The sequence below is a fragment of the Dermacentor albipictus genome, chromosome 3 (assembly GCF_038994185.2).
Source record: "Dermacentor albipictus isolate Rhodes 1998 colony chromosome 3, USDA_Dalb.pri_finalv2, whole genome shotgun sequence".
Lineage (NCBI taxonomy): Eukaryota > Metazoa > Arthropoda > Arachnida > Ixodida > Ixodidae > Dermacentor > Dermacentor albipictus.
In genome coordinates, this window is record NC_091823.1 from 80,724,843 (window position 1) to 80,750,400 (window position 25,558).

The window sequence follows — 25,558 nt, forward strand, 5'->3', positions numbered from 1 at the left end:
GGCAGTCTGAAGGGATCAGGCTAACCATTCCATGCAAAGGCCTTCGATGAAAGGCTGCATCTAGAAGTACCTTGTAAATGCGTTGTCTGAGAATTAGCTGGGAATGAAGATGAGGTGCGCATTTTATTTCATAGCGACACAAAACCGAAAGGATGCCTGCCCTAAGCACATGCCGATTTTACAGGCCTCGGTAATGGGGTAGAGTAGTTGTAGCTCAAAGGGAAAAGAAAAGAAAAATTCCAAGGCGTCACTTAAGACTGCTTACTTGTAGGAATGTGGAAGCATTATAGTCACCTTGGCGAAGTTTTTTTTTTTTTTTTCTCCCTGTTCACGCAAGCTCTAGACTGCGTTTAACTGTGCCTCGGCAAGGCCAAATCATAATGCACCAAGCATCTCAACACGCTCGCTTGCCTGTGAGGAGTTCATAACTCTAATTGGACATTAATGCTTCTTATTTTGTACACTCATGACATGGCACCACCTCATCCCCATTGGCTGCACCGTCGCGTGCCCAACGATGCACACACTAGGCCGCACGTTTAGAAAGCCAGGCGGCTGCGACATAACTTGTACAATGACACATGCACTAGGTACATCGTCGGGGAAGCGCGCTCATCTCACACCTCGGAGGCCCGGCTTCAATTCCCACGAAGACCGAAATATACCAAATTTTCTTTTCAGTGGCATTAATTTCCATGTGAAATTTTACATCAGGTCAAGCACTTTTTTTACATGTTTTTAATGCTTATGCCATCAGCCATCTTTGGTACCATCATTCGCTTATGCCTCTGACTACAACGGATGTTCGTGTAATGGGGCATATAATGCTTTCACATTACAAGTTAAATAGCAAAGGTGACCGAAGTGTGCATGGTTTGTGTTGTGTGTTTTGGTACCTAATGGATGTAACTTGCCCTGACATGATGGACATTGGCGTTTATGCTTGTTGATACAATTTGCTGCTTTCTGATGAAATATTGTTATTCTTATGGTACCGCAAGTTCTGCAAGACAACAAAACAAATTGCACAGTCCATGCTACACATTAGCTGATGCAGCACAATTGACAACCATTGTTCAGATTTATGCATTTATTATGGCATAATAAGGAAAGGGTCAGGAATGGCACAGACGCTTGCGAATCCAGTGTATGTTGCTGAACTTGGATGTAAGTGCCAACAAATTGCTGTCATGACCACTGGACATTTCAAAACATCCTTATTAAGTTGTACTTTTCTTGTTTTTGGTGATATGTTTGCCCATGCAGCTTTGCTTTCCATAAAACCTGGCACATTTACTCATCTTTACTATTATTATTATTACAAGCAGCAAGGACTGTCTTTTAAACAAATGTACACACAAAATGTGCTGCAGTCAATGCTTGTTGCCAATTACACGTAGTGCCTTTGTCAGCAGTTTCAGAGTTAATGTCCACAATCAGAGTTTGTTGTGGGCCAGGGATTGGGTACTCTAATGTGTCCCCAGACCTTGGCACTTCTACGACAATTGGGTAACAAGTCAGCTTACTATATCTGAAAGTGCTCTTCTCTGAGAGGTGGAAAGGGGGGGAGAGCATTGTGCATCTGCCTAGTTCATGGGAGCACTAGTTGTCATTCTTATGAATGCATAGTGCAAAACTGTGCCTACTGGTGTTTGTCTAATGCACAAGGCTTCATCACAGAACCATGTCTGCATTTTCTTTCTCGTGAAATAGATGAACTGCACATTTACATGCTGGTTCTGAATTTGCAATACTATTTTCCCATTAGATTGACAAGCTGCCTCAACATGTTGTCTTGATAACTTAATAAAGTTATCAGTCCAAGAAAATTCAAATACAAGCGAAATTAGAGTTGCCTCCACTCAAATCCTTGCTACGTTAAGGTGCACATTCCATTCTCATGACATCACATGGTGCCACTCAGCAGAAGCAGGGCGTTAGTGAAAGTAGGCAAACTACGGTTGCCAAGCCTGCTCAGTCTGTTGACGGCATTTCATGGCATCACTTTTATCGTTACAACAGCTTCTGCTAGGTGGCCATTGTCTCGCCAAAGTGCTCAGCACATGATGCATGATTCCCACGGTTGCAACACCTCACCCATGGCTCTGCGACATTAGAAATGGTTGTAAAACATAGTGCTGTAGCTTTTTTTTGCAGTACCCACAATATCGTGCTAACGTAAATCACACATTACATATCTAACCAATCATCACGGCACCACTCTCTTCCATCATGTCCTGTCTACAAAGTATACCAAATTGCTGGATCAAGGCAATGCCATCAGTCCCACTGAACTAGCTTTCCCTGGTGCATTGCAAACCCCCTATAAGGTAGCACATTCGAGCCCATTTATATCATAGCCGAATAATTTCGAATCATTGCCTATATTGAATGGTAGGCATGATTCCATTTGCAAGCAAATATGCATCATCCTGCCCCCTTAAAGGGGCACTAAAGAGAAAAATACGTTCAGCATTATTAATAAATTATGCTTCTGCAGTACCAAGAAAGGCACTCTTACCATGGCTTCGTAAGGCCGAAAGAGACGTAAAAACGAAAGAGGGGTGCCAACAACCCCTTCAAGTTCTCACATCAGCTCACTCTAACATCATGGATTCTGACATCTGCCTCAGGCCTAGTTAATTGTTTCCCATTAAAGATGGACTGCATTGTATTCTGAATGAGCAAAAAACTGAACTTAGCAAGTTTCAAGAACCTTTACTGTGTCTCAGCATCCTTAATATAGGAAAATACCTTGAAATTCATGACTCACAGGCTACTGGTGCTGGTGCTTCGGGGTGAAATTAGAAAAAATTAACTTTGACCTTCATATCTCCTTTCTTTTTTAAATCAACCTACTACCATAAAATGAACGAAGATAAACAGAGTAGCTTATCAGTCTAAAATGATTTAGAGTTTCTCTTTGGTGTCCCTTGTAAAGTGCACTTTCCTTTCACACCTAGCTCGCACTGGCAGTGCCTCAAGTGACCGCAACCACATCTCATTGCAGGAGACTTGTTTCAGAGGCAGTCAGCACTTCGCAGATCGTCTATCAGGCATTCAGGCCTAGCATTGTGACTAGCAATCGGAGATTGCGTTAAGCTACAGCATCCACTATAACCAGTTGTGACAACTTTGCTCGAAAAGTAAGTTTTCTCTTCGTGTGTGCAGTGACGTTTTCCATCTTGGTGCCTTCTGTCTATAGCAATGAGTAGTGGTAGCTGTAAGTAGGCTGCATACTTCAGCTGCTAGAGAAGGCTTCGTGGGTATCTGTGCCATTGCATGCGAATGTGTGCAGCATGCTGTGTGTAAGAGAGCCCTTATAGTGCAATCTTTGAGTACTTGATTATCATAGACCAGCATTCCATGCCTTTAATACACCTTTCACTGCAACTAACATAACTAACATCAGTTTATGCATTATACAGTGCAGTGGGCACGTGCATATTGCATATTTCCCTTTTCTACCATTCAAAACTTATGCAGTTCGTAGTCGTTAATATAATACTTAGCCTGCAGTATGTAGCCATCACAAGAAATTACCAAATGTAGGCAGAAGATTAAGTTAGACATCATATTATCATATATTTTGTGTGTACAGTCTTTGCTGTCTCAAACTATGTAATGGTCCCATTCAAATTCTGTATATCCAAGGCTGTGTGCTTCACTTCAGGTGTTTCAGTCTTGGCAAATGTACAGAGGGTACTGAGACTGTGTCAGCAACATTCTTGCATAAAAAGTATATTACTTATGTTACAGTATTTATTTCCTTACTCTTGGAGCAAGAATATCTGCATTGACTTGGAGTGTAATAGTTCTTGCCTACCTAAGATATCATCAATCAACTCTGGTTTCCATTTTATTATATTGCACAAGAAAGTGGAATAATGCTAAGGAACAGTCTTTGCTTGTTTCACTAGAGTGGTAGAAATGAACATAAAGGCACTGCACCATTAGAAATGAATTAAGGACTGATTTTTCTAACCAAAATGGGCTAATATTGATGCCCCAAATGTATCATTGCTGACCAAGTAATCTGCACTCACAGCGTTGAGCATCTAAACATGTGAACATTCTTAATTAAAAAATGAAAGTTTTGCCAGAGAAACAAAAAAACAGTTATCTTCTTTGCCCTTTTAAACCTCAACAGTCTGGGGAGGCTTGTCATTGTGATGCTGTGTACACTATGCTCTACCGCATCAACCTGTATTTTGGCCCAAATAATAATGTGACTATATGCACATACGCAGAAGTACTATAAAGAACAAGAAAATTGTCGGCTTAATGGGAGTAGCATGGAGCTACAAAAAAAAAAAACATTCTGGTTTCTCGAAAAGATAGCTTTTCAGTTTTTGAAAAATTGGTTCTGGTCTGGAGATCAAATTCGATACCAACAAGTTTCTGGTGGTGCTTTCACTGTAGCATCTGAGCTAACCAGGGGGGATATTCTGTAAGCGTTCTGTGTGTGGATATTCTCTGTGGACAATCCATTTTAGCATGCATTGACTGGATAGAGCTTGAAGCTAGTAGTGCAGGCACCAATCATCATCACCGGCTCTAAAGCTCTATCCATTCAGTGCGTGCTTATATGGACAGTCCACCTAGAGGGCATTTACAGAATACATACAGAATAGACAGAGGAATCATCTTGTCATACCACATTTTTGTAACAGACCTGTCAAGCCCCAATTATATGTGCTGTCCAGAGAGTACTCGTGTAGCAGAAAGTACAGCCTGCTTTTGTACAAGCTTGCCATAAGTGCAAACTACCACTCTTTCCAACTCTTCAGTGGACTGTGGTGCCTACGTTCATCCATAGTGCTAGTTTGAGAAGGCCACCAGGTACTAGTACCAGTGTCTGCTCCACCAATGTGTTTAGCCACATGCCGAGAGCCTCTTTAGGCTCTACTGGCTGTTCTGATTGAAGTGCTTTTTACTATGCTGGTGATTTCTCTACAGCCTCCACGGTATTCAATTTGCTTTCTACAGCTTGCTTCAAAGTACCAAATTTCCAGACAACTCCACAATGTAGCAGCTTCCATTGTAATTGTCTGACACTTGCCTCACTTTGTTGCCGACCTCAGCGGCACATAATCAGGACGTAATTGCCACATTTTCATTGTGGTCAGCAGCCTGGTTTATGTCCACCGATGAACAAAGTCCTCTCCCAGAAAATGCCAACTATCCTAGTTCTTTGTCAGCCGGCTCCATCCTGTTCCTGCGAATTTCCTAACCTGATCACAACACCTCTGCCATCTTCAATGGCATTTCTCTTCCCATGGTGCCTATTCTGATATGCTCATAAGCCACTGGTTATCTATGCTAAGAACATATTACTGTAAATTCTAGTTAACTGATACTTTGATATCTCGCTCTCCGCTTGTCTTTCCCTCTTCTTTCTATCTATCATCGCTCACGTGCACTTTCTCGGCATCTCGCTGCCAGTTTGCTGTGACCTCTCGTATTTTTCTTTTTTAATCTCATTTAGGACGCTGATAGTGACGCATCAATGTGGTCACAGCGTAATAATCGTCACCTTGGGCAAGTTAATCGGCTCTTTCGAGCAGTCAATCATCCCTCGCGTTGCGGCCAAAAGAAGCCAGCATGCGAGCTCAAAGCTGTCCAGGTAGATTGCAGCTCGATAAGGACGCCCGCTTCATGCTCCCACAGCTGTAAAGGCTCCTGCAACAGTGAGGCTTAAATGCCACATCACTCATGGGTGTCCACCAAAGGCTTGACTCTTCCGTAGTTTCAGTTTTCGAAATTAAATTGGCCAGAATTTATTACGATGCACAAAGTAGCAGCATCAGGTTTTTGGACGCCTAAAAACGGATATGCTTGGATGTCTGGCTGCATATACATCATTAAGATCAATCGCCTTGATTGACTGCGAAGAATGCTCTCTTGGCACACTGCGGTGACGCTGTCTTTGGTGCCGATGCACACAAAAGTGACCAAAAATATAACTAGCAGTATTTTGGAAAGGCTCCGTGTCATGTGTGCGGCCTGAGGTCTTCTGTCTTTGCAATTTCACTGATTTCGAAACTCCGCTTTGCTCAAAATTTTGTCCTATTTTTACAACTTCTGAGAATGGGAGGTTACTGTGTATGACCTGCTTAGTGCCACTCTTCGTCTTAACTCTTCCCTGAGGTTTCTGTAGAACATTGGTTTAAAATTACTGCATGCTCTTGTGAGAGCGAAAACTCCACCTGATCAGAAAGAATTTTCATAAGTAGCACATACGCTGACAAAACACTAATGGATCAAAGCAGCCCACTGTGCGAAAGAAAGTAAAGTTGAACTCGGGTACTTTTTGAAGATATTAAAATGGTGCGGACTTCTGAGCATGTGCTGATGCGTAAAGGATTGTCAAAGTAGTGTAGACATAGGAGCTGAAAATTAGACAACTCCACAGAAGCTCCTGCCTTTGGTTCTGCTTTTATTTTTAAATTATGTAGTCTAGTTTACCAAAGTACACATATTGTGTTGTTCAAATTGGGAAGTTGAAGGAGCGCTGGAGGCGTTTTCAACAATACCAGCTGCGAAAGCTTCATTTTTCGAGACTCCTCAGTGTGCCAAAAATTTCTAAATCTGGACAAAAATTAAAAATAAGTCTTCATTTCATACGATGCAGGTCATTGCTTGAGGAAAAGTTCTGATGGCAATGTCGAACAACGTGTTGAAAAGTTATCAATCATGTTGATCGAGTTTGCCTCTACTAGAATAGCAGGTACACCCATTTGTTCGATAGTCCGTATTGCCATACTCCTGTGTCTTAAAATTATGTGTATAGTTTTTCACTCAATAACTCGTTGCTTGGTCAAACGCCTAATTATTCAAACTGGAAAACATTCCTGAGAGGAGACAGCTTTTAAAAGTAACCCAATGCACTTTTGCTAAATAATTCACTATGTAGCATGCATGTGCTGAAAATGACAGGCTTGCTATACTGCATTTCATCCAGAACTGGCAAACACAATGAAGGCTAGAGGATCCTCCGTGGTTGCCAGAGAGGACCAGCCAGCATGACTGATCTGTGCTGTCTAGAGCATTTGCTATTCCACACTTCTTAAAAAGCCCCTCACCAGGTCTTGCCATTTTAAGCTGACAAGCGCCGTGCATACAATGCACGCTAATGATCATGTCTGCTAAGTTTTACATCACTACGCGCCACGGAAAGAGCTGCAATTTCAGACCGAACGCCATTTGCCCTTCTATTCGCGGGCACCGTGCTCCAAGCCGGAGGGATGACGTATATGTGCTAGTGCGCCTATGTAGATGTTTTTGCTGTGACATCGCTCTTAGTGACTCGTGACTTCGATAATGAATCAATTCAACATCTGTTATTTGTGTAATCTGTTGCATCGATAAAAAAGTTAAGGTTTAAAGAAATAATAAAACAGACAAACGGAATGTCTGCGTGTTTTTTGTTTTACTACACACCCAAGCAGGAGAGATGTTCTACCGTTTTATCTGCTTGTTCCCTTGTCAGGCAGTCACACGCGCTGACACCGAAACTACGCTATTTTCTACCATGTTCCAGCGCGCAGTCTTGCTCTCTGATCTGCTTGTGTCTGCCTCAATGTTTGTGTAGCACTGACTTATACCGCTAGTCAGGTATTCTCAAGCACAGCGCGCACAATCGTACGCTGCACGTAAGAACACAACCAGAACAGCTTCTGCGCAACACGGTTAGCGGAAGTGTGTCGTGCAGCAAAAAATAAATAAAGCGAGGGAAAAAAATGAAGGCGGGGCTTGTGACATGTGAGTCACATGATCCTCGAAGTCTTGTATGGGAGAACGCACGGAAGGAATTTCGCTTGCGTAGGCTAGACGGAGCGAGTGGAGAGAGCGTTCTGCTTGGCAATGGAACCCACCTGCTGAAATCATGGGTTCGCGGCACTGAAATATTTCTATCTCGGCTATTAAAAAACTGACTTGAAAAATCCTTGCAGCTGAACACTCCTTAGAGGACACGTAACAACTTCCAGCATATAACCAGAATTTGCTACGGGGCCTGGCGAGGGGCTCCTTAAAGGTGTGCCAACGTAATGGAAAGGCATTGCAGCTCAGAAAAAAGATAATCCAGTGCCTACCAGCTTTAGGCACAAATTGCAATGCTTTGATGTTCTATTAGAACGAGCACAACAAGATTGCGCTTAAATGTGTGCAATGCGCACATTCCATGTCATTATTACTGAAAATGTGCTGGAAGTAGCTCACTTGCAATGAACAAAAGGAAAGCACAAGCAGCTAACATCGGGAATCAATGCAAACTTGTCTGACAATGCATATATGATTGTTATACGGGGTGTTTCAGCGAACACTTTCAAAGTTTTCTAAAGGTTGCCTATGGCAGATAGCTCAATTCTAGTTTAAGAGCTGGTCTGCTCAAAGTGACGGACACTGCTTGCACAAAAAATGAAATGCAAGATCAATTAACAAGAATTCACTAATTAACTTTTTAGCTAATTATCTTATGACCCATATTGCAATTTATAAATTCTAGCTGTGGACTTCGCTGGGCGGATCCACTTGAAACGAATTCTCATGACGACACCAGTTTCAAAATATAAATTCCCGAACTTTGCGGAGAAATGCATTGGTGTTCCAGTTACTAGTGTGCTTCAGTGCATGAAACAACGTTTTGTTAACAAATTAACTGGAACACCAATGCATTTCTCCGCGAGGGGCTCCTTAAAGGTGTGCCAACGTAATGGAAAGGCATTGCAGCAATGCCTCAATTACTTAAATTACGTAATTACGTAATTCTCCATAAAGTTCAGGAATTTATATCTCGAAACTGGTGTCATCTTGAAAATTCGTTCCAAGTGGATATGCCTTGCGAACTCCATGGCTAGAATTTGTAAATGGCATGTGGCGACACACTCTGCGCATATTTCTGCGCACCTTCCATCTTATCATCTGACCAAGCATAACACAGCTGCACGCTGGACTGCATGGTCGATAAAGCATAGAGCTACCGCCATGTCACCCGAGGTATGCGTCACCGATGGTGGCTATAAAAACAGGCTGCCTGGCTGAGAGAAGCCGCCTTCTACCTTCCGCTACTGGGACGAACGTAGCGTTGGTATACCCGTCCGCTGCCATCGCTAGTCGAATAAAGAAGCGTTACGTTTTTATGTTGGAATTCGTCCTTCGGCAGACACGACATCCCCACAGGCAATATGGGCCATAATGGAACTAATTAAATCCCTAATTAGTAATTTTTACTAATTAGTTGAGTTTGCATCTCTTTTTTTTTTTTTTTTCAAGTATTGTCCGCCGCTTCGAGCAAATCAGCTCATGAACTAGAACTGTGACATCTGCCACAGGAAACATTTAAAGATTTTTGAAAGTGTTCACTGAAACAGCCAAACCAGAAATGTCCACCTACACAACGCTGTTTATATAGTGTTTCTGAATAGCGATCTCCATCGCATTTTGCTGCTGTTGCTCTACGTTCACCGCAAGATTCAGAGAGCACTGCCACTGTTTGTAGATTGCGAAGCCCTTCTCAATTTGTGGGAAGGCTTCATTCTTGGAGCCTAGGGAACTAGGTACCTTTCCACTCTACACAAAAAGGATTTCCTTGTGTAGCCGCCAGCCCAGTCAGCTCCCTGCGGTCACACTGAACGATGCTCCAAACTGCTGTGCTGGGGCACTGTTGCTAGTAGTTCCGGCAGCTAAAAATTGCTCTCCCCATACTGTTCCCATTATACAATTCAGTGACGGTAAAACAGGATGGTAGTTGCCATTTCACGAGGTAGGCTGTTTTTGGCAAGTGGTCTCGGCTGTTTCAATTTTCTACTTGCATTGCTGCTGTTGAAATCGCACTCCCAGCAACATACGATCAGAGCAGAAGAAAAATATAATGAAAGCCATGCTTTCCTGTGCTACACGCACATGAAGGGATTGCAAGAGGTGCAAACACATCATAGCCGCATTTTCCTCCATGCCTATAACACCCGACAAGAGTGATGCAGTAAGCAGTCATGTGGATTAGGAACAGTAGTCATTTTTCATATTTGTAGCTGAAGCAGGATAGCACGTAGTGCCACGTGGCGCATGTGAAGTCAGTTGGAGGCACTGGTCGGCACCTCCAACATTAGGACACCCGTTTCACTGCTCAGAAGTTGCAGCCAAGTTTGGGAATTGGGAATCTGCATGTTCATAGCTCGAATTATCCGGTTGAATTTACATGAAAAAATGAGGGACCATGCTAGTTCTAAATGTTATTCACGATTCACAATCAACTAAGTTCAAGTTACTGAGGTTTTACTGGAGTGTCACTGTGTGCATCTCTGGTTGATGTACTTAAAGAATAAATTATAAACAAAACCTGTATGTATAATTTCAGCTCGTAGGCATCTCTAAAGTGCACAGAACTTTTTTATAACATGCCGCATGATTTTTAGGTGTTTTAAACTTCTTGTGCAGTAGACTTCCTTTAATTTGACTCCTGTTAATTCGAAGTTCCGGTTAATTCAATCCCTACCGAAGGTTGCGGCCAACGCGTATGCATTTCTATGAGCCCTAACTTTTGTTATTTCGATCCTAGAATTGACCTTCGCCGAATATTTTGAACTTGACCAGTCTCTACTCATGCACCTGACTCCTGTGAAGACCCCAATAGCGACCCCTTAAGTGGCGCAGCGTCTCTCACCAGAGCTGTCAGTGAATGCGTTGAACACACGTCATCTGTCATTGAAAGCCTCTATTTTCGGCCTCTCCTGGGAAGATTTTCAACCAATAAGTGTACTTCATGGTGTATGATTACGGTATTTAGCTGATTCTAACACGTGCATTTTAAAAAAAAAAAATTCTGCATGGAATTGCCTGCCATGTGCAATCAGACAATACCAAAATTGCCTTCACGGTGTTTGTGTGCTTTGCCTCATGACACGTGTATTGCGGGAAAGTCAACTTTAGGAAACCAGCCGCCGTCGTGCTAGACATATTTAGACCATTTTTCTTGATAAAAAATCGGGTGCGCGTTATGTTTTTACTTTGCTTAAAAGCTTTAATGTAATTTCTACGTTACTTTTCTATTCGGACACTTAGAAAGTCGGCATGCGTTTGGTTCTAGGCCGTGTTAGATTCGTAAAAGTACTGCCAATGAATCAGTGGTGTGTTATGACATTTTTTGTGCATATTGTTTAATTTGATCCATTTTGTCGGTCCCGCCAAGGTCTAATTAACGAAAGTCAACTGTATTTGGCTTACCCTGTTTTTAGGCCACTAGGTATGGGCCACTGTGACACATTGTCTGTACCCAATGCCCTAAATGTATTGTACTTCTCTCTGCATACAGCTCTGATCGTCACTCTTCTTGCAACAAATACGACACATTGCTTTCATCCTCATGACTTTGCGTGCCCACATCTTGCAGTGTGCATTGACTGTTTGGAATTCGACAAAGTTTAACTAACAGTGCTGTGCATAAGTGTGAAATTTTGAAAAATTTTGAATGGCTATAAAGTTGTGAAAGAAATGCATGTTGGGCTAGTTGGTGCAGGACAGTAAATAGGAAGAATGTCGGTCAACCACATAACCACAGCAGGCTGTGACCAATATGGTGCATAAATGTTGCATGAAATTACAATTTGCATATAATTAAAGCGTGCATTGCATTTAGTTTTATAGCATCTAATTAACTACTTCGCAAAAGTATTGCTTTACAATCAGGCATTTGGGTTGGATCTGCTTAATTTTATTTTGTAACCACCTAATGCTGCTACCAGCGCAGTCATGTATTCTTGACCGATGCATCCTTAGCAGCGGCAAGAAGGCATTCGGCATAACAAACACAACTGCACATCAATACATACACTGCGGCATGCATTAGCTTTCCTTATCAGATAACACCACCTGGTGTCTTCCCCAGTGCTCAAGAGAACCACTGAAGTGGAACACTGAAACTTCTGTTAAATTGCTCCTTAACAGTGTTTATAATGGAAAGTCTCGAAGCAGAATTGAGGTTCAAAGAACAAATGACACAAACTGTTCTTCTGGCAGGAGTAAAAAAATTACCAGCTTTAAAACTTTTACAGCTGAACTGTTTTGGTAATTGGTGGCTGGTGACAATTAATTTTCAGTTGAGCAATAGGAAATGAGGTAAATATTTTGTAAGCGTTTATAGGCTGGGAAAAGGTCTGATAAAAGAAGTAGTAGGGGGTTAACACTGGTCAGGTTGGTGTACTGTGCATTTAAATGATGCAGTACACTTTCTCAAGTACTAATCACTTCATATCATAAAGAAAGAGGATTGCCTGAATAACACTATATATTTCAAAGTCCTTGTACATGTATGGTAAAGCACAGAAGCCAGGAAGTTTAAGAATCCAATTTTAGCTGTAGCCAGTGGTGAAAATAAATTTTTGCCACTCTACTGTACTGTGCTCACTCATTTCAGAAGCTCATTTTAGCATTAAGCTAATGCTGCAAAAAAGTCGTTTTAACTTGCACATTGCTCATTATTTACTTGCCCATTGTTGATTGTCATTTACCATCATACTTGTGCGTGTAATATTGAAACATGTCATCGGCATAAAAAGGCAGTAAGAGATGGGAATCTAGAAAGCTTCTAAACCGTAATTACCAGAAGGATGTGATAACTCTGAACATGACAGTAAAGTTCTCCTGAAGGTTGCAGGCTTTTTGAATAGGTGGGAAAGCAATACGTCTGTGTGTGAGAGAAAACAGCTTGCCTTTTTGTGTGCATGTGTAGTTTATGTTGTGCCTGTTTTCTCCAGCCCTGGTCTTTATCATTTCATTAATGAGCTCATGTTGTCGAGGTGATGTTCAGAGCAATCGCAAAACTAGGCACAGCTGAAACTTTTGCTATAATTGTCACAATTGGCTGCGTGGCATTGTATTATGCAGGGGTGAAGCAGTAATATCAACATAAATATTGCTGAACATGGCTGGGGTATTCATTGTCTTCACACGGGCATTGTATTTTGTAGCTAGCTTATGTGTTGGTCATTAGTGACTTTGACCTGATGTTTATAGCTGAAGTAGAAAGTGTTGCATAATTTTTGAACTAGATGATATTTAATACACATTCGCTTTCAGAGATATTCACAAGAACACTGTATTAGTGGTCCACATATGTCATCTTTGCATTGGCCCACAAGGGCAGTTCTGCAGGTTGAGTTCTGGTTATATAAATGCATGAATATGGGCATAACTTTTAATGTTGCAATCTGCTTTCATGTCTGATACCATCAGTGACTTGCAGTGAATTTCACAAGGACATTTTTTTCAATGAAAACTCCTTATTCTTTTTATTCCAGAACCACCTCCATTGCCACCACGCCGAAGTGTCTTCTTTGGTAAATGCAACGGCGCTGGTGACCTGTCGTCTGTTCCTCCAGCTCCATCTTCCACATCAACTTGGACAAGCTCAGATTTTCTTAGGCTTATGCACCCACGAAGCGGAGAAGGAGACACGAAAACTAGCATAAAGTCAATAGAAGCCCTTTTTCTTGAGGATGTGAGCTCTAGGAGCACCACACTCCGGCATCATTCGCTCACAACAAGTACGGTTGTGTCCACTCAAGTTCTCTCTCAGCCATTCCCATTCGTAGCTGCTGGTCAGCTGCCAGGCCGCATTGGCTCACTTGTTGGCACGGAGATGACACACAGCAACTCTGCACCCAACTTCAACAATCTGTCTTCCAGCTGTAGCCCCTCGCCTATCCACACAGCTAGTCAAAGCTCATCGGTGCTTTCACGAACAGAGTTCGAGAAGAGTATGTTCAGTGTGCTTCGAAAGAAGCAGGACAACAACCTAATTGACCTGAGTGGAGACGCAGAGCTGGCAAGAAAGCGTGAAACTCTCAGAAAGGCTGGGGACTCGCTAGATGACCTACTCGATCTGTTTGATCCACTACGAGAGAACGAGCCTGAAGAAATCTTTTCTCCCGAGTCCCCACCTAGAGATCCTCCAGAGGGAAAGACTGAAGTAATGGAGACACCACCCCAGATCCCTCCAAAACATGGCGGACTTGCGCAAACACAGCCACCATCTTTGCCTTCAAGTAGAAGTTCTGCTATTGAAAAGCCTGTTCCTGTACAGAATGCTCAGTGCCAAGGGCCAAGCATGGATCTTGGCGCCTTGAAAGTGGTTCGTCATGAAGTTTCTCAAGGGGAGGAGATTGAAGCATTCTGGGCTAAGGCCAAGCAGCTAAGGTCAGAGTTCACATTTGATGATCACCATACCAATGCTGGGCTTGTCGTCAGTCCTACATTGGAAAACAAGTGGGGGAAAAGCCTTAGCATAAAGGTGGAAATCACAACAAGCTTTTCGGAGAGGCCATTCTGCTTCACATGTGATGTAGGAACCAGTGTAGAGCACGTAATTAGCAACACTGTTTGCTCCCTAAAGGACGATTTATCTGACACTGCATTAGAAAGTTATGTACTGAAAGTCAAAGGGCTTGCAGAATATTTTACCCCTGACTCTACATTGAAAGAGTATGAATACGTTCACCAGTGCTGCAAGTTTATGAAGCCAGTTTGCTTGACCTTGATGGATGTCCGAGACCTCAGTAAACCGTGGGCACGAACATTAAGGGATGACAGTGAGTTCTTTGAAGTCAAGGCATCAAGCCTGCTTCCTCAGCCATCTGGCCAAGTTTCTTTTGATTCAGTGTCTATATTACTTGAAACTTTCCACAAGGAAGCTAAGAAGGTGCAGTTAGGAGCATCTGCTGGTTGCTTGCAACCAAATGGAGCTATTCAGGCTGTGAAAGCTATTTGTTCCACACTTTCAAGGATTGAAATACTGGAAATTCTGCATGCTGTTGAAGGGTTGAAGCACATTTGCAGTCAGATGCCTGAGGTGAACGGGTTCCATGACAACTATCTCAAGGCAGAAGACACGCCAAACCCAGTACCTATGAGTTGTGACCGTGTGGCAGAAGTCGTGTTCTACTCCTTACTACAGTTGCAAACTGCACTGCGTACACTTGTAAAAATCTACTGCCGCAGCTTTTGTGTCGACTTTGTTTTGACTCCTGCTAATGAAAGCCGACCACAAAGTGCAATACGGCCAGTCACTACTTTTCATGACACCTTTCTTGTAAACATTGGCAGCATTCATCAACTGAGACCACACTGGGTTTCAGACTACGAACAGTTTATTATATCTTGTGAGCTTCGTTATGGCTTACACATCTTGTGCCAAGGAGAAAGTCGTAGTGTAAAAGCAAGTCGAAACTTCTTTGAACTCGTCGTTTTTGATGAGTGGATTGAGATGAGCATATTCATGAGAAACCTTCCACGGGAGACTGCTATATACTTTGCGCTGTTTGGTGTGAAACCGTCAACTGAAAACAGGCCACCAGAGACACCAGCACCTGAACGAGTACTCTTAGCATGGACTGGGCAAGCACTGTTTAACAGTCGGCGTGAACTGCTTCAGGGGAGTCTCTTTCTTGGTTTTTGGTCACCAGAAGTGGACGAGAACAGCGGTCCACCCCAGAGCAATGATGCAGTTACCTGTCCGGTTCTTCGTCTACAATTCCCCGAATTTGACTGCACTGTAGTGTTTCCGGAAGTTCCAAGGGACAGCATCACTACTTGTAAGGCAACGACATATGCTCTTGACAGTGTGGTGATCCAAGAGCTCACAGATGTACTTGAAAAGGACCCTCTCACTGTGCCTAACCCCGAGGAGAAAAAGTTTTTCTGGGAGCATCGTCATTACATCCTTGAAGTTCCGCACCTCCTTCCGAAAGTGCTTCTGTCTGCACACAGCTGGAGTTGGCCTTTTCTGCCTGACCTGTACTTTCTCCTGACAGAATGGCGTCCTGCTTCCCCCATTAATGCACTAACATTGTTGCTGCCACTGTTTCCTGACTACGAAGTGCGTAAGACGGCAGTCAAGTGGATCAAGAACATTGGCAGTGATGAGCTCTGTGATCACCTTCCACAACTAATCCAAGCATTGCGCTTTGAGACATGGGAAGATGCACCCATCACATGGTTCCTCTTGGAACGCTCTCTGACTAGTGTGCGTGTTGCCCACCAGATGTTCTGGTTGCTGAGACAAAACCTTGACAATCCGCTCACACTTAAGCGGATGAAGCTTGTGATTCAAACATTGCTAGTCATTGTTGGCAGGTCTTTCAGAGACATTATAGAGAAGCAAGAAGAGCATCTAAACCAGCTTTGCATCATTGCAGAAGGCATAAAAGACACGCGTGAGTCGCTTCGTCTGGACAAGCTTTTGCAAGACTTGGCACAGATCCACAGTATGATCGAGGACAGCCCGTCTTGCCTTCCACTCAACCCAGCAATGGAAGTGTGTGGTGTGGATGTCAAATCTTGCTCCTACTTCACATCCAATACACTTCCGCTCAGGATAGTGTATAAGAGTTCAGAGCAAGGGGCAAAGCCTATTGATGTAATCTACAAGGTAGGAGATGATCTCAGGCAGGACATGTTGACACTTCAGATGATACGAATAATGGATAAATTCTGGTTGAAGGAAGGCCTGGACTTGAAAATTATAACTTTCAACTGTGTCGCTACTGGCAAGCGTAAGGGCATGGTGGAAATGGTTACTGAAGCCGAAACACTGAGGAGAATCCAAACAGAGCATGGGCTCACAGGTTCATTCAAGGACAGGCCTATTGCTGAGTGGTTGCAACGGCACAACACGTCTGAACTAGAGTACCAGCAAGCTGTAGAAAACTTCACGCTGTCGTGTGCCGGCTATTGTGTAGCCACATACATCCTTGGCATCTGTGATCGCCACAATGACAATATCATGCTGAAAACATCTGGACACATGTTTCACATTGATTTTGGAAAGTTTCTTGGTGACTCACAGATGTTTGGCAACTTCAAACGTGATAGGGCACCATTTGTTCTTACTTCGGACATGGTGTATGTTATCAACGGTGGCGAGAAACCTTCCAAGAAGTTCCAGATTTTCATTGACTTGTGCTGTGAAGCATTTAATATTGTTCGCCGTAACAGCAACATTTTCATCACGCTCTTTGAGCTGATGGTCACATCTGGAGTCCCTGGAGTCACTGCCGATGCTGTCAACTTTGTCCAGAAATCATTATTGCTTGGCAGCTCGGAAGGCGAAGCAACTGCACATTTCACCAGGCTCATTGAAGAGAGCCTGCGTTCACGGTTTACACAGCTGAACTTCTTTATTCACAACATAGCCCAGCTTCGGTTCACTGGGGACCACAATGATGGACTGCTGCTCTCCTTTGTCCCTCGGACTTTCACAAAGGATTCGGATGGCAGGATTGTGTCCCTAAATGTGGTTTGCTGCCGAAAGTGCTACGAGCCGGAAAAGCACTACACCTACGTTGTGCGTGTTGGCCGGGAATGCCAGGCAGAGCCTATGCAGGTCGTTCGAACCTACCCCGAATTTATGGAGCTCTACCAAAAGCTGGTCCGAGTGTTCCCATTGGCCAAGTTCTATCCTCTGCCCAAGGGCTCGCTGGTGGGCCGCAGCAACACACGAGAGGTGGCACAGAGGAGGATGCAGGAGCTGAATGCATTCCTTATGTCCCTGATCAAGATGGCTGAGGAGGTGTCCCATTGCAGCCTGGTGTACACCTTTTTCCACCCTCTTCTGCGTGACCAAGAAGGTATGGCCGAAGATGAGAATGAGTGTGACAACCTGCGTCAAATTAGCCAGAGAGTCAACCTGTCCAAGGGCATTGTTGGCAGAATAAAGCTCTCCATTGTTTACAAGGCGAGCACCCTCTCCATCATGGTAATGCACGCTGAGAACTTGGCTTGTGTACGGAAGTCTTTGCCAGACTGCTACATTAAGACATACCTTCACCCAGACCCAGAGAAGGTAACAAAAAGGAAGACCAAAGTGGTCTTCAAGAACAACCACCCTACCTTTATGGAGCTGCTTGAGTACAACTACCCACATGCGTTTATAGCTGAACGAGTGTTAGAGGTGTCTGCATGGGACCATGACAGAGTCCAGGAAAATGAGTTTCTGGGAGCTGCCATCATAGACTTGTCATGTATGGATTTGACGAGGGAAAGCACACACTGGTACCACCTGAATGCTGTGCGATACAGGTGGCATTGACTCATCAGCATGTTGCCTGGCGTTAAATTTCTGACGTATTTGTGTTTGTGCAAATGTGGGATCAAAAGATGTAAAGAAGTGGTATGGTTAGGTGTGCAATTGCACATGTGTTTTTAATGCAGTGAGAAGCATCACTGGACTACATACATGTCACTTGCTTCTGTGTGGGTCAGGCACACAGATGTGCAGTTCCGTGTACAGCATAGGTAGCAAGACTTAATATAAGCAATGATATACAGCAAATTCTTTTTCATATTGTATTTGTTGTTATATTGTCTCTGAATAGCTCCTTTCGGAGAAACTTTGCAGCAAACTCCTTTCTGTACAGTACCTTTTCCTGCATTACTGTTGCAGAGATTTACTTATCTCACAAGTCATTGGTGTCATAAGCTCACACTGTTGCTCATCTCTCTGCTGCTTATTTGATCACATTCTCATTGTGCATGCTGTGCGTGCAGTGCTGTACTGCTAATATTCAGGGGGTGTATGTACTATATAGTATATTTTTCTATGAGTCTTATATATGACATTTACACGTTTAGTCTTTTGAAAGCAGCTTTACATGTGCTATCAATATACAAGTGACTTGTAGCACTGAAAGTGTCCCTTCCATTTCTTTGTATGCTTTCTGCTCTGCTGACAACCTCCTTGCATTTTTCTGATCTATAACATGCATTGTTGTAACTCACTTTTGTTCTACAACCTTCTAGTGCTATGGCACCAAGGCAACTCTTTTTGACATTTCCTTTCTCCCTTTATCATGTCCTAGTATTAAAGCTGAATCCCAAATAAGATGTTTTTGGCAGCTAATGCTGTCTATTTTCACATATGGGTACAAAAACTATGTAGGCATGCTATATATTTTTTTTTCTATGCAACCATTTACTAGATTTCTTTTTCTTCTACCTGTCCATGGTGCATCGTACTTTTTTAAATTCATATGTTTCTGTAACATCGCACTTGATTGCACAAGTAATGCCCATTGGAGGTTGAGTGAGAAATAGCATTTTGTAACGCTGCAAAATATGATATTAAGTGAGGTTGTGTACTACTGTATGCAAAGTTTCATACTCTGTCTTGGACATTAGTGAAGAGCTGTGAATGCAGGTGTTACAGCACTAGCTGGTGCATGTTCAGTGTGTACCTATGACAGATTTTTCACTGTTATTTCTCGGAACTGGATGTGTACACTCATTGCATTTGTGGTGTGAGTGTTTTGTACGAGAGCAAGTGAATTCAACCTTGTCACATGTGTGTGCTAGGTGTAGCATATCTGCATTGCGGTCCTGCAGCTAAAATTGCTGGACATTCTGTTCAGGCTTTATGCATTTGCTTACAAGGCCGTCAACTTTCATGTTAAGTATGTCACTTAAATTTAAAGCTTCGCCACCAGTTTCTTTCTTAGATAAGAAAATTTGGGGTCTGCCTGTGTTGTGCTGCTCGGAAGAGTCAAAATTGTGCATGCTAAACAATTCGATATTTTCTTCGTGATACATATATATACAAAGTGCCTTCATCTGCTGTGTAGAGCCAAAAATATAACAATAAAGTCGTGAACTTGTGTTACTCAGCATTGTGTTACGCACTTGAATCTGTGTTCCTATGTGTTTCCTAGGCAAATTATGTGAATAAAGCTTCCTTTTGCCGCAGGCACTGCTTGTGTAACAGTGTACTTACTTGTGCCTTTGTTTCTGGCACTGTTGATTTCTGCTTGTGTAACAGTGTACTTACTTGTTTTTTTATTTCTGGCACTGTTGATTTCTTCAACAAATGAAGCAGCAAACTTGTCGTCATTCCTTATTATGTTATCCCGGTCAAAAACACATCAAGCCAGAGTTGCTGACGACGAAGGGAACTGTAAATTATGATATAGTGATAACTCAGTGTATGCATATTGTGTGTTAACATATGTAAGACGCTTCTGTCTGTCACTCATCTTTTACAATAGTTACGGGTAACCATTCAAAATGAGGCGTAGTACTGAGTCATTCAGCGTGCGGCGTGTAATAAATGCAGTGCCAAAGTAACAGACCCACAGCCGTTTTTGTAACTGCGTCACCCTGGCGGCCAACTTGATATGTTTGTGGTTGCGTTCTGTGCCTAAACTCGTCCCTCAAGTCGTCTGCAGCACTGTGAAAGCTGCAGGACTCCTTCGCCAGTAGGAAGACCAAATGCCCCTCGAGATGTGTTCAACCGTGCCGTGTCGTCTGCTCACCGCCATAGTTGACGCGCAATGCAGTGAAAGTTGATGACCATGTCAGGGCACGCGCACGCGAAAGTGTGCAAGTTTTGCAGCGTAAGCCTCGTGACAGCAGCCGATTGCCCGCCCGCCGGCGCAGTAGCGTTGGTTTCAGCGTGCGAAAACGTTAAATGCGTATGTGTGTGATCTCCTGAAAGGATGACAATGCATGAAGCTAATACCCAGATAACCATTTATGTTCCATAGATGTCCATAGGACAACGTTTTAGACATTGCACATATCCCATTGACCCCTTTCACAGCAATCCCGTCCCACTCTGGCGGCTACTGCGAAGGGCGCGGCCCCTATCTTGAGAGCGGTCTGCGATAAGGACAGAGTGTCTGCGCCGAGTGCTGATAGCTTCCTGTGCGCTGTGTTTTTGTCGCTTAGTTCGCGTTGAAGCGAGAGGCAGTGCGAAAGTCAATTCTCCCGCTGCTGCTGCCGCGCTTTCTCACTCCAGCGTTTTTACAGCCAGTGCGCGTGGTGATCGAGTAATAAGTGTTCGTTTGGTTGTGCGCGTGTGACACCATGCTTGTTAATTTAGTTAGTAAGCGAATGATTACAAGTTCATACGTCCGATAAAACTGCTATACTCGTATAGATGTCTGCTAAATTGCTATCGCAATCGATGCTTCGCTTTTCAGACGAAACTACGACTTTTCTTGAAAGCCATTTTTACATAATAGACCAGGGCGAACGTAAAACTTTTCCAGTCTGTTCTTATTCGAAATCTGCCATTAGCCCTTCGTGATAGGTCAAGATGACTCGGGCCTCGCCCAAGCGGGCATGAAAAGATTTGGAGGAGACGCTTAAGCTTCGCCTTTAAGAGTGGAACGCGATAGCATTCAAAGATCCCCGACTGCTCCTCACGCTTGCCGGCAACTGCAGCTTATGTAACCTTTATGTTTGCCGGTAAACGGTGGCGGCGAATGCTATGCACGAAGGCGAGCTTTCTGGAGGCGTTTGTTACAAGGAACCCGGCGCGCCGTTTTATAGCCTTTGAGAAAACGCTGGAAAAGGGGTTTGTGTTTTGAGTTTCCGCGTAACAGAATGATGTTTTCTCGTATATTCAAATTATAGTTCGACGCTATCACGTCTAGGATGTGTGTAAGTCGTACTTACACGAGTCGTTGTAAGTCGTAGCTTCCTTCCGCTACATGAGGGCCTGCGTGGTTGGGTATGCGTGGTTCGAAATTATTTTTGCCGAAACGACGGTCGACGCCGTCGCCGGATTTTCTGCGACGCGGGGCCCTCAATGCTGTCGCGTTAAAGCAGATTGGAATAGTTTTGCATTATACAGGCCTTGGGGACAAAGACCCCCGCCCACTGAACCCGCTGCGGGCGGTGATTTTTTGTAAATTACGACCATATAAAGCTAACATGCAATAAAGCCAAACAAAGCATAGAGGTAATTAGCTACGGTTGAAACTGAAATGTAGAAAATAATGACAAGGAAAGGAAAATGAAAGTGTGCGAAAAGATAACATGTCGCTGGTGGGAGACGAACCCACAATCTTCACATTGCGCGTGTGTTGCACTACCAGTTGTGCTGCGCGGCGACGGCTGTCAAACCGTCCACTACCTTGAGTATTTATGTGTGTGACATTTAGCCCTGTATGTATGGGTGGATGCTATGAGCGTCCCCTTTGAAACGGTTCTGTGGGTTGCGCCGCCAAGGCCTTCTTATTTGCCTAATGCTCACCTATTCTACCTAGGAGTGAGCCAGCGGCACTCAGGGCGATCAAACAAAGCATCATTTCTGCCCTGAACATTGATTAATGGGACGAACGCAATGTGGTCAGTCAACGGCCTCAACACGGCGGTACCAGAACATATACAGCACTGAAGTCGTCGCTGCAGGTCAGAAAGGACAAGCTGTCTTTTCATCCACTTTCATTAACCGCCATGGTTGCTTAGTGGCTATGGTGTTCGGCTGCTATGCATGAAATCGCGGGGTCAAATGCCCGCCACGGCAACCGCATTTCGATGGGGGCGAAATGCGAAAACACCCGCAGTGCTTAGATTTAGGTGCACGTTAAGTAACCCCTGGTGCTTCAAATTATTCCGGAGTCACTTTCTATGGCGTGCCTCATAATCAGATCATGGTCTTGGCATGTAAAACCCCATAATTTAATTAATCTGCTTTCATTTTTCTTTTTCCCTTCATTATATTCTACATTTCAATTTCAACCACAGCTAATTACCCCATCAGGAAAGCGTAGGCTATGCTTTCCTTGGCTTCAATGCTTGTTGGCTTTACATGGTCCTGTATAACGAAGCACCTTTTAGGTCTTAAGCAGATCGTTAGTCATAAAAGCATTTGACTCTAAAATGTTTATCTCTCGCCTCGCCGGCTATGTTCCGGCACACCTCCCTTGCGCGACACCACTTGAATGAATCAAAGTACCATGGAACCATGGAACAATTAGCGCTGAACAGCGGGCGAGCCCTTGGTCGCGCTGCTCGTTCTCGTTCGTAACATGCCATGGCTCACGGAAGCCGTAGCGTTCGCTGCGTTGCGCACAGTTTATCTATTTGACATTGCCGCGAATTCACGTCAATATGAGCTATTGTTTTAAACATCTCTGTCGCCATCGCTCACTTCCTTGCCTATGCCAGAAACAACTTCCGCCGCCGCACGGAGACAAGCGCGCAGTGCATCGAACACAGTGCACTCCTTGCGCCGAGCGCGGTATACACAACAATGCCGGCAGTGGGAGGTATAACAGTTGCATTAATGGGGCTTGATTCGGTGCGCGTTGGCTCGCAACACGCGATGAACTTCAAGGAAATGAGACTAGAGGAGAAACCACAGGGTACCAGAGAAGGCAGAGAAGGCGCGAAATCCATAAAGCTGCACTTGCCTTTTTCTTCCGGCGGCCGCCTGCAGGGTCAGATCAATGAAGGCATGGACTGCGTTTCAAACCTGCATGCGCAGTAAATGTTTATACGGTCTCTTTATATTGATCGGCCGCAATCGCGCACTCAGCCACGCCTTCGGCGCGACTGCGGGAACGTGACACGTTTCATCGAGCGGCCTTTGCTTGGGCGCCGTCTTCTCGGTCACCGATGTAGAACGGCCAGCCGAACGACAGCAGCGGGAACCGAGAAATCTTGGTTTGCTTCTTGTGCTCTCAGAGGATAATGGCTTACCCTGGCGCGCAGGCGGATTGGTACTACGATGGCGCCGTTCGCCCCCGCAAGGGTATCCACGAAGTCTGGGCATCACAGAGGTAAATAATCGTTCGTAACTTACGCCGCAAATACCAGGCAGCGCTATGGAAGATTGGTTGCTCGCAAGCTTAACGTAATTATTTCTTATGTTTGTACCACAATTCCTCGGTTCTCGCTCTATATCCGTGGATGAAAGAGGAAAGGGGTGGGGTGCAATAAGGAGGTTGGGGGTTCGTGAACAAGATCGCTCATGAGTATACAACTTTTCCTGGAGCCAGATAGAGGGCAGACATGAGAGAATTTCCGTGGGTTTGCCTCGCTGGCAAGGGTACTCGGGACACTGTGTTGGTTCTGTTGCAGCCCAGGACAGGTCCAGATCAGTGAACTTAGGCCAGCTCAGGCGTTTTCTGCTTTGAGAATATTCGCTGTCGTTCTCTGGGATCGTGTGCCAACTCTATAATGCCAGGTCGGTGTAGTGACAGCCCCCGTGAGCAAACGATCGAGGCGAACGGTTGCTTGCCCGGGAGAACATCGTTGGAATCGATGTGGATTTCCGTGTGTGTTTCGGCGAGTTCTAGACGGTGCCTCATGCGCACCCCGGCCACATTCTTAAAATGGTCGTATATATAATAGGATGCAGTGGCGTACGCCTATCTGAGCGACTTAGTGTTTCTGGAGCTTTCTCCCGTGCCAGTCTAGCTGACACTCAGCGTACCATCATTTACTCCACGGTGACTGACCATGTACAGTAGCGGCCACTGGTAGCGTGAACACGGGAGCCGTGAAATTGCTCTGCGGAGAGCCCCACCACCGGCGCCTCACGAAGTCTTGAGGCGCATGTGCAATCAAACCGAAAAGCCCGGCGAGTTGTCTACTTGGCAAGTCGTCTGCCAAGACTTCGTGAGGCGCAATTGGCGGAACTCCGCGGAGGGCTGCCGCGAGCTCTCGTGTTCCCGCTGTATAGCAGCGGCCGCGTCTGTACGTCCAGTGGATGCGTACCCTAATTAGCTTCAACGTGTTCTCCAAGGCGTATCTAGGCGATGTATCTTTTGAGCCATGCTGTTGGTCGGTGAAGTGTTATAACAAGCAGATATTACTTGTTCACTGTATGAATATATGTGGTACTATATAGATATCAAATGCCTGATATAATGGATTTTGTGTCAGAACTTCCTGAAACGTTGAAGTAATCTCTTGGCAGGCGAGACATCACGAATTTCAGCTTGCCTACTGCATGGTGAGTTCGTCTAACGTAAACGTAACGTTAGTATATTCATATCCACAGAATCCTGTAGCGTTCGCAGTTTAGTGATTCGTATATCTCTTTTTTTTTTGCGAGATGCCGCAACTTAAAATTTGCCAAATGGTCACTGCCGACAGTTGTATATATCGTCGAGCACCGTTCAAGCCGCATCGAGATTCAAAGAGGTCCAGAAATGATATTGGATTGCTGCCGGTTGATGCACAGCTACCACTTGTTTTCAGATTTCGTGTGACGATTAATGCCGCTGCATATGACGGTTGAACAACAATATCCGAAATCCAGGAAGTTAAGTGTCTGCGCTTTGGTTGAGGCGAGCAGGGATACCTAGCTGTGTAAGCATTCTATACAGCCGCACAGAAAACAGGCCAGACGCGGAGAGAATAATAATAATAATAATAACAACAATAATAATAATAATAATAATAATAATAATAATAATAATAATAATAAAGGAAAGAAACAACACCTCACAGGGTCTCGTTATGCACTTGAGCAACTGTAATTCGTTGGCATTGGCGCCTCAATTTTTCACGGTGGCTGATGTTCTGAAATGGAACGTCTGGGAGTCGGGTATTTCAGTAGTTGAGGCAAGTTGAGCAATCAAGCTGTGCCGGAGGTCGTATCACTTGCGCCTATACCGTGTAGCTGATTCATCGGGCTCGCGCGGAAGTAAGAAGTGGAATGACAAACAAACAAGGAAAAGTAAGCTAGGAACACACCTTGACGCTTCTGCAACACATATTTACTCATCATTTTCTCCGGCCACTTCCCTTCAGCTTCACCTATGGCGCAGAA

General features: G+C 44.2%; 2 protein-coding genes across 5 annotated transcripts in view; both read left to right on the plus strand.

Moving 5' to 3' along the window:
* Positions 1-19,738, plus strand: part of LOC135919180 (phosphatidylinositol 4-phosphate 3-kinase C2 domain-containing subunit alpha-like) — a 38,749-nt gene extending 19,011 nt beyond the window's left edge. For 3 of the 4 annotated variants that reach the window (XM_065452894.2, XM_065452892.2, XM_065452893.2), the window contains exon 3: positions 13,299-19,738. In XM_065452894.2, the coding sequence (XP_065308966.2) occupies positions 13,299-18,085 (4,787 nt within the window). In that variant the 3' untranslated portion in view covers positions 18,086-19,738. Of the gene's footprint in view, positions 1-3,010; positions 3,147-13,298 lie in introns of all 4 variants that reach the window. The other variant, XM_065452895.2, reaches the window with a different exon arrangement.
* A 3,484-nt stretch (positions 19,739-23,222) lies between these two features.
* LOC135919170 (acid-sensing ion channel 1C-like) overlaps positions 23,223-25,558 on the plus strand; it is a 51,936-nt gene continuing 49,600 nt past the window's right edge. The window contains exon 1 of the mRNA XM_065452883.2: positions 23,223-23,558. Within this exon, the coding sequence (XP_065308955.1) occupies positions 23,470-23,558 (89 nt within the window). The 5' untranslated portion in view covers positions 23,223-23,469. The remainder of the gene's footprint in view (positions 23,559-25,558) is intronic.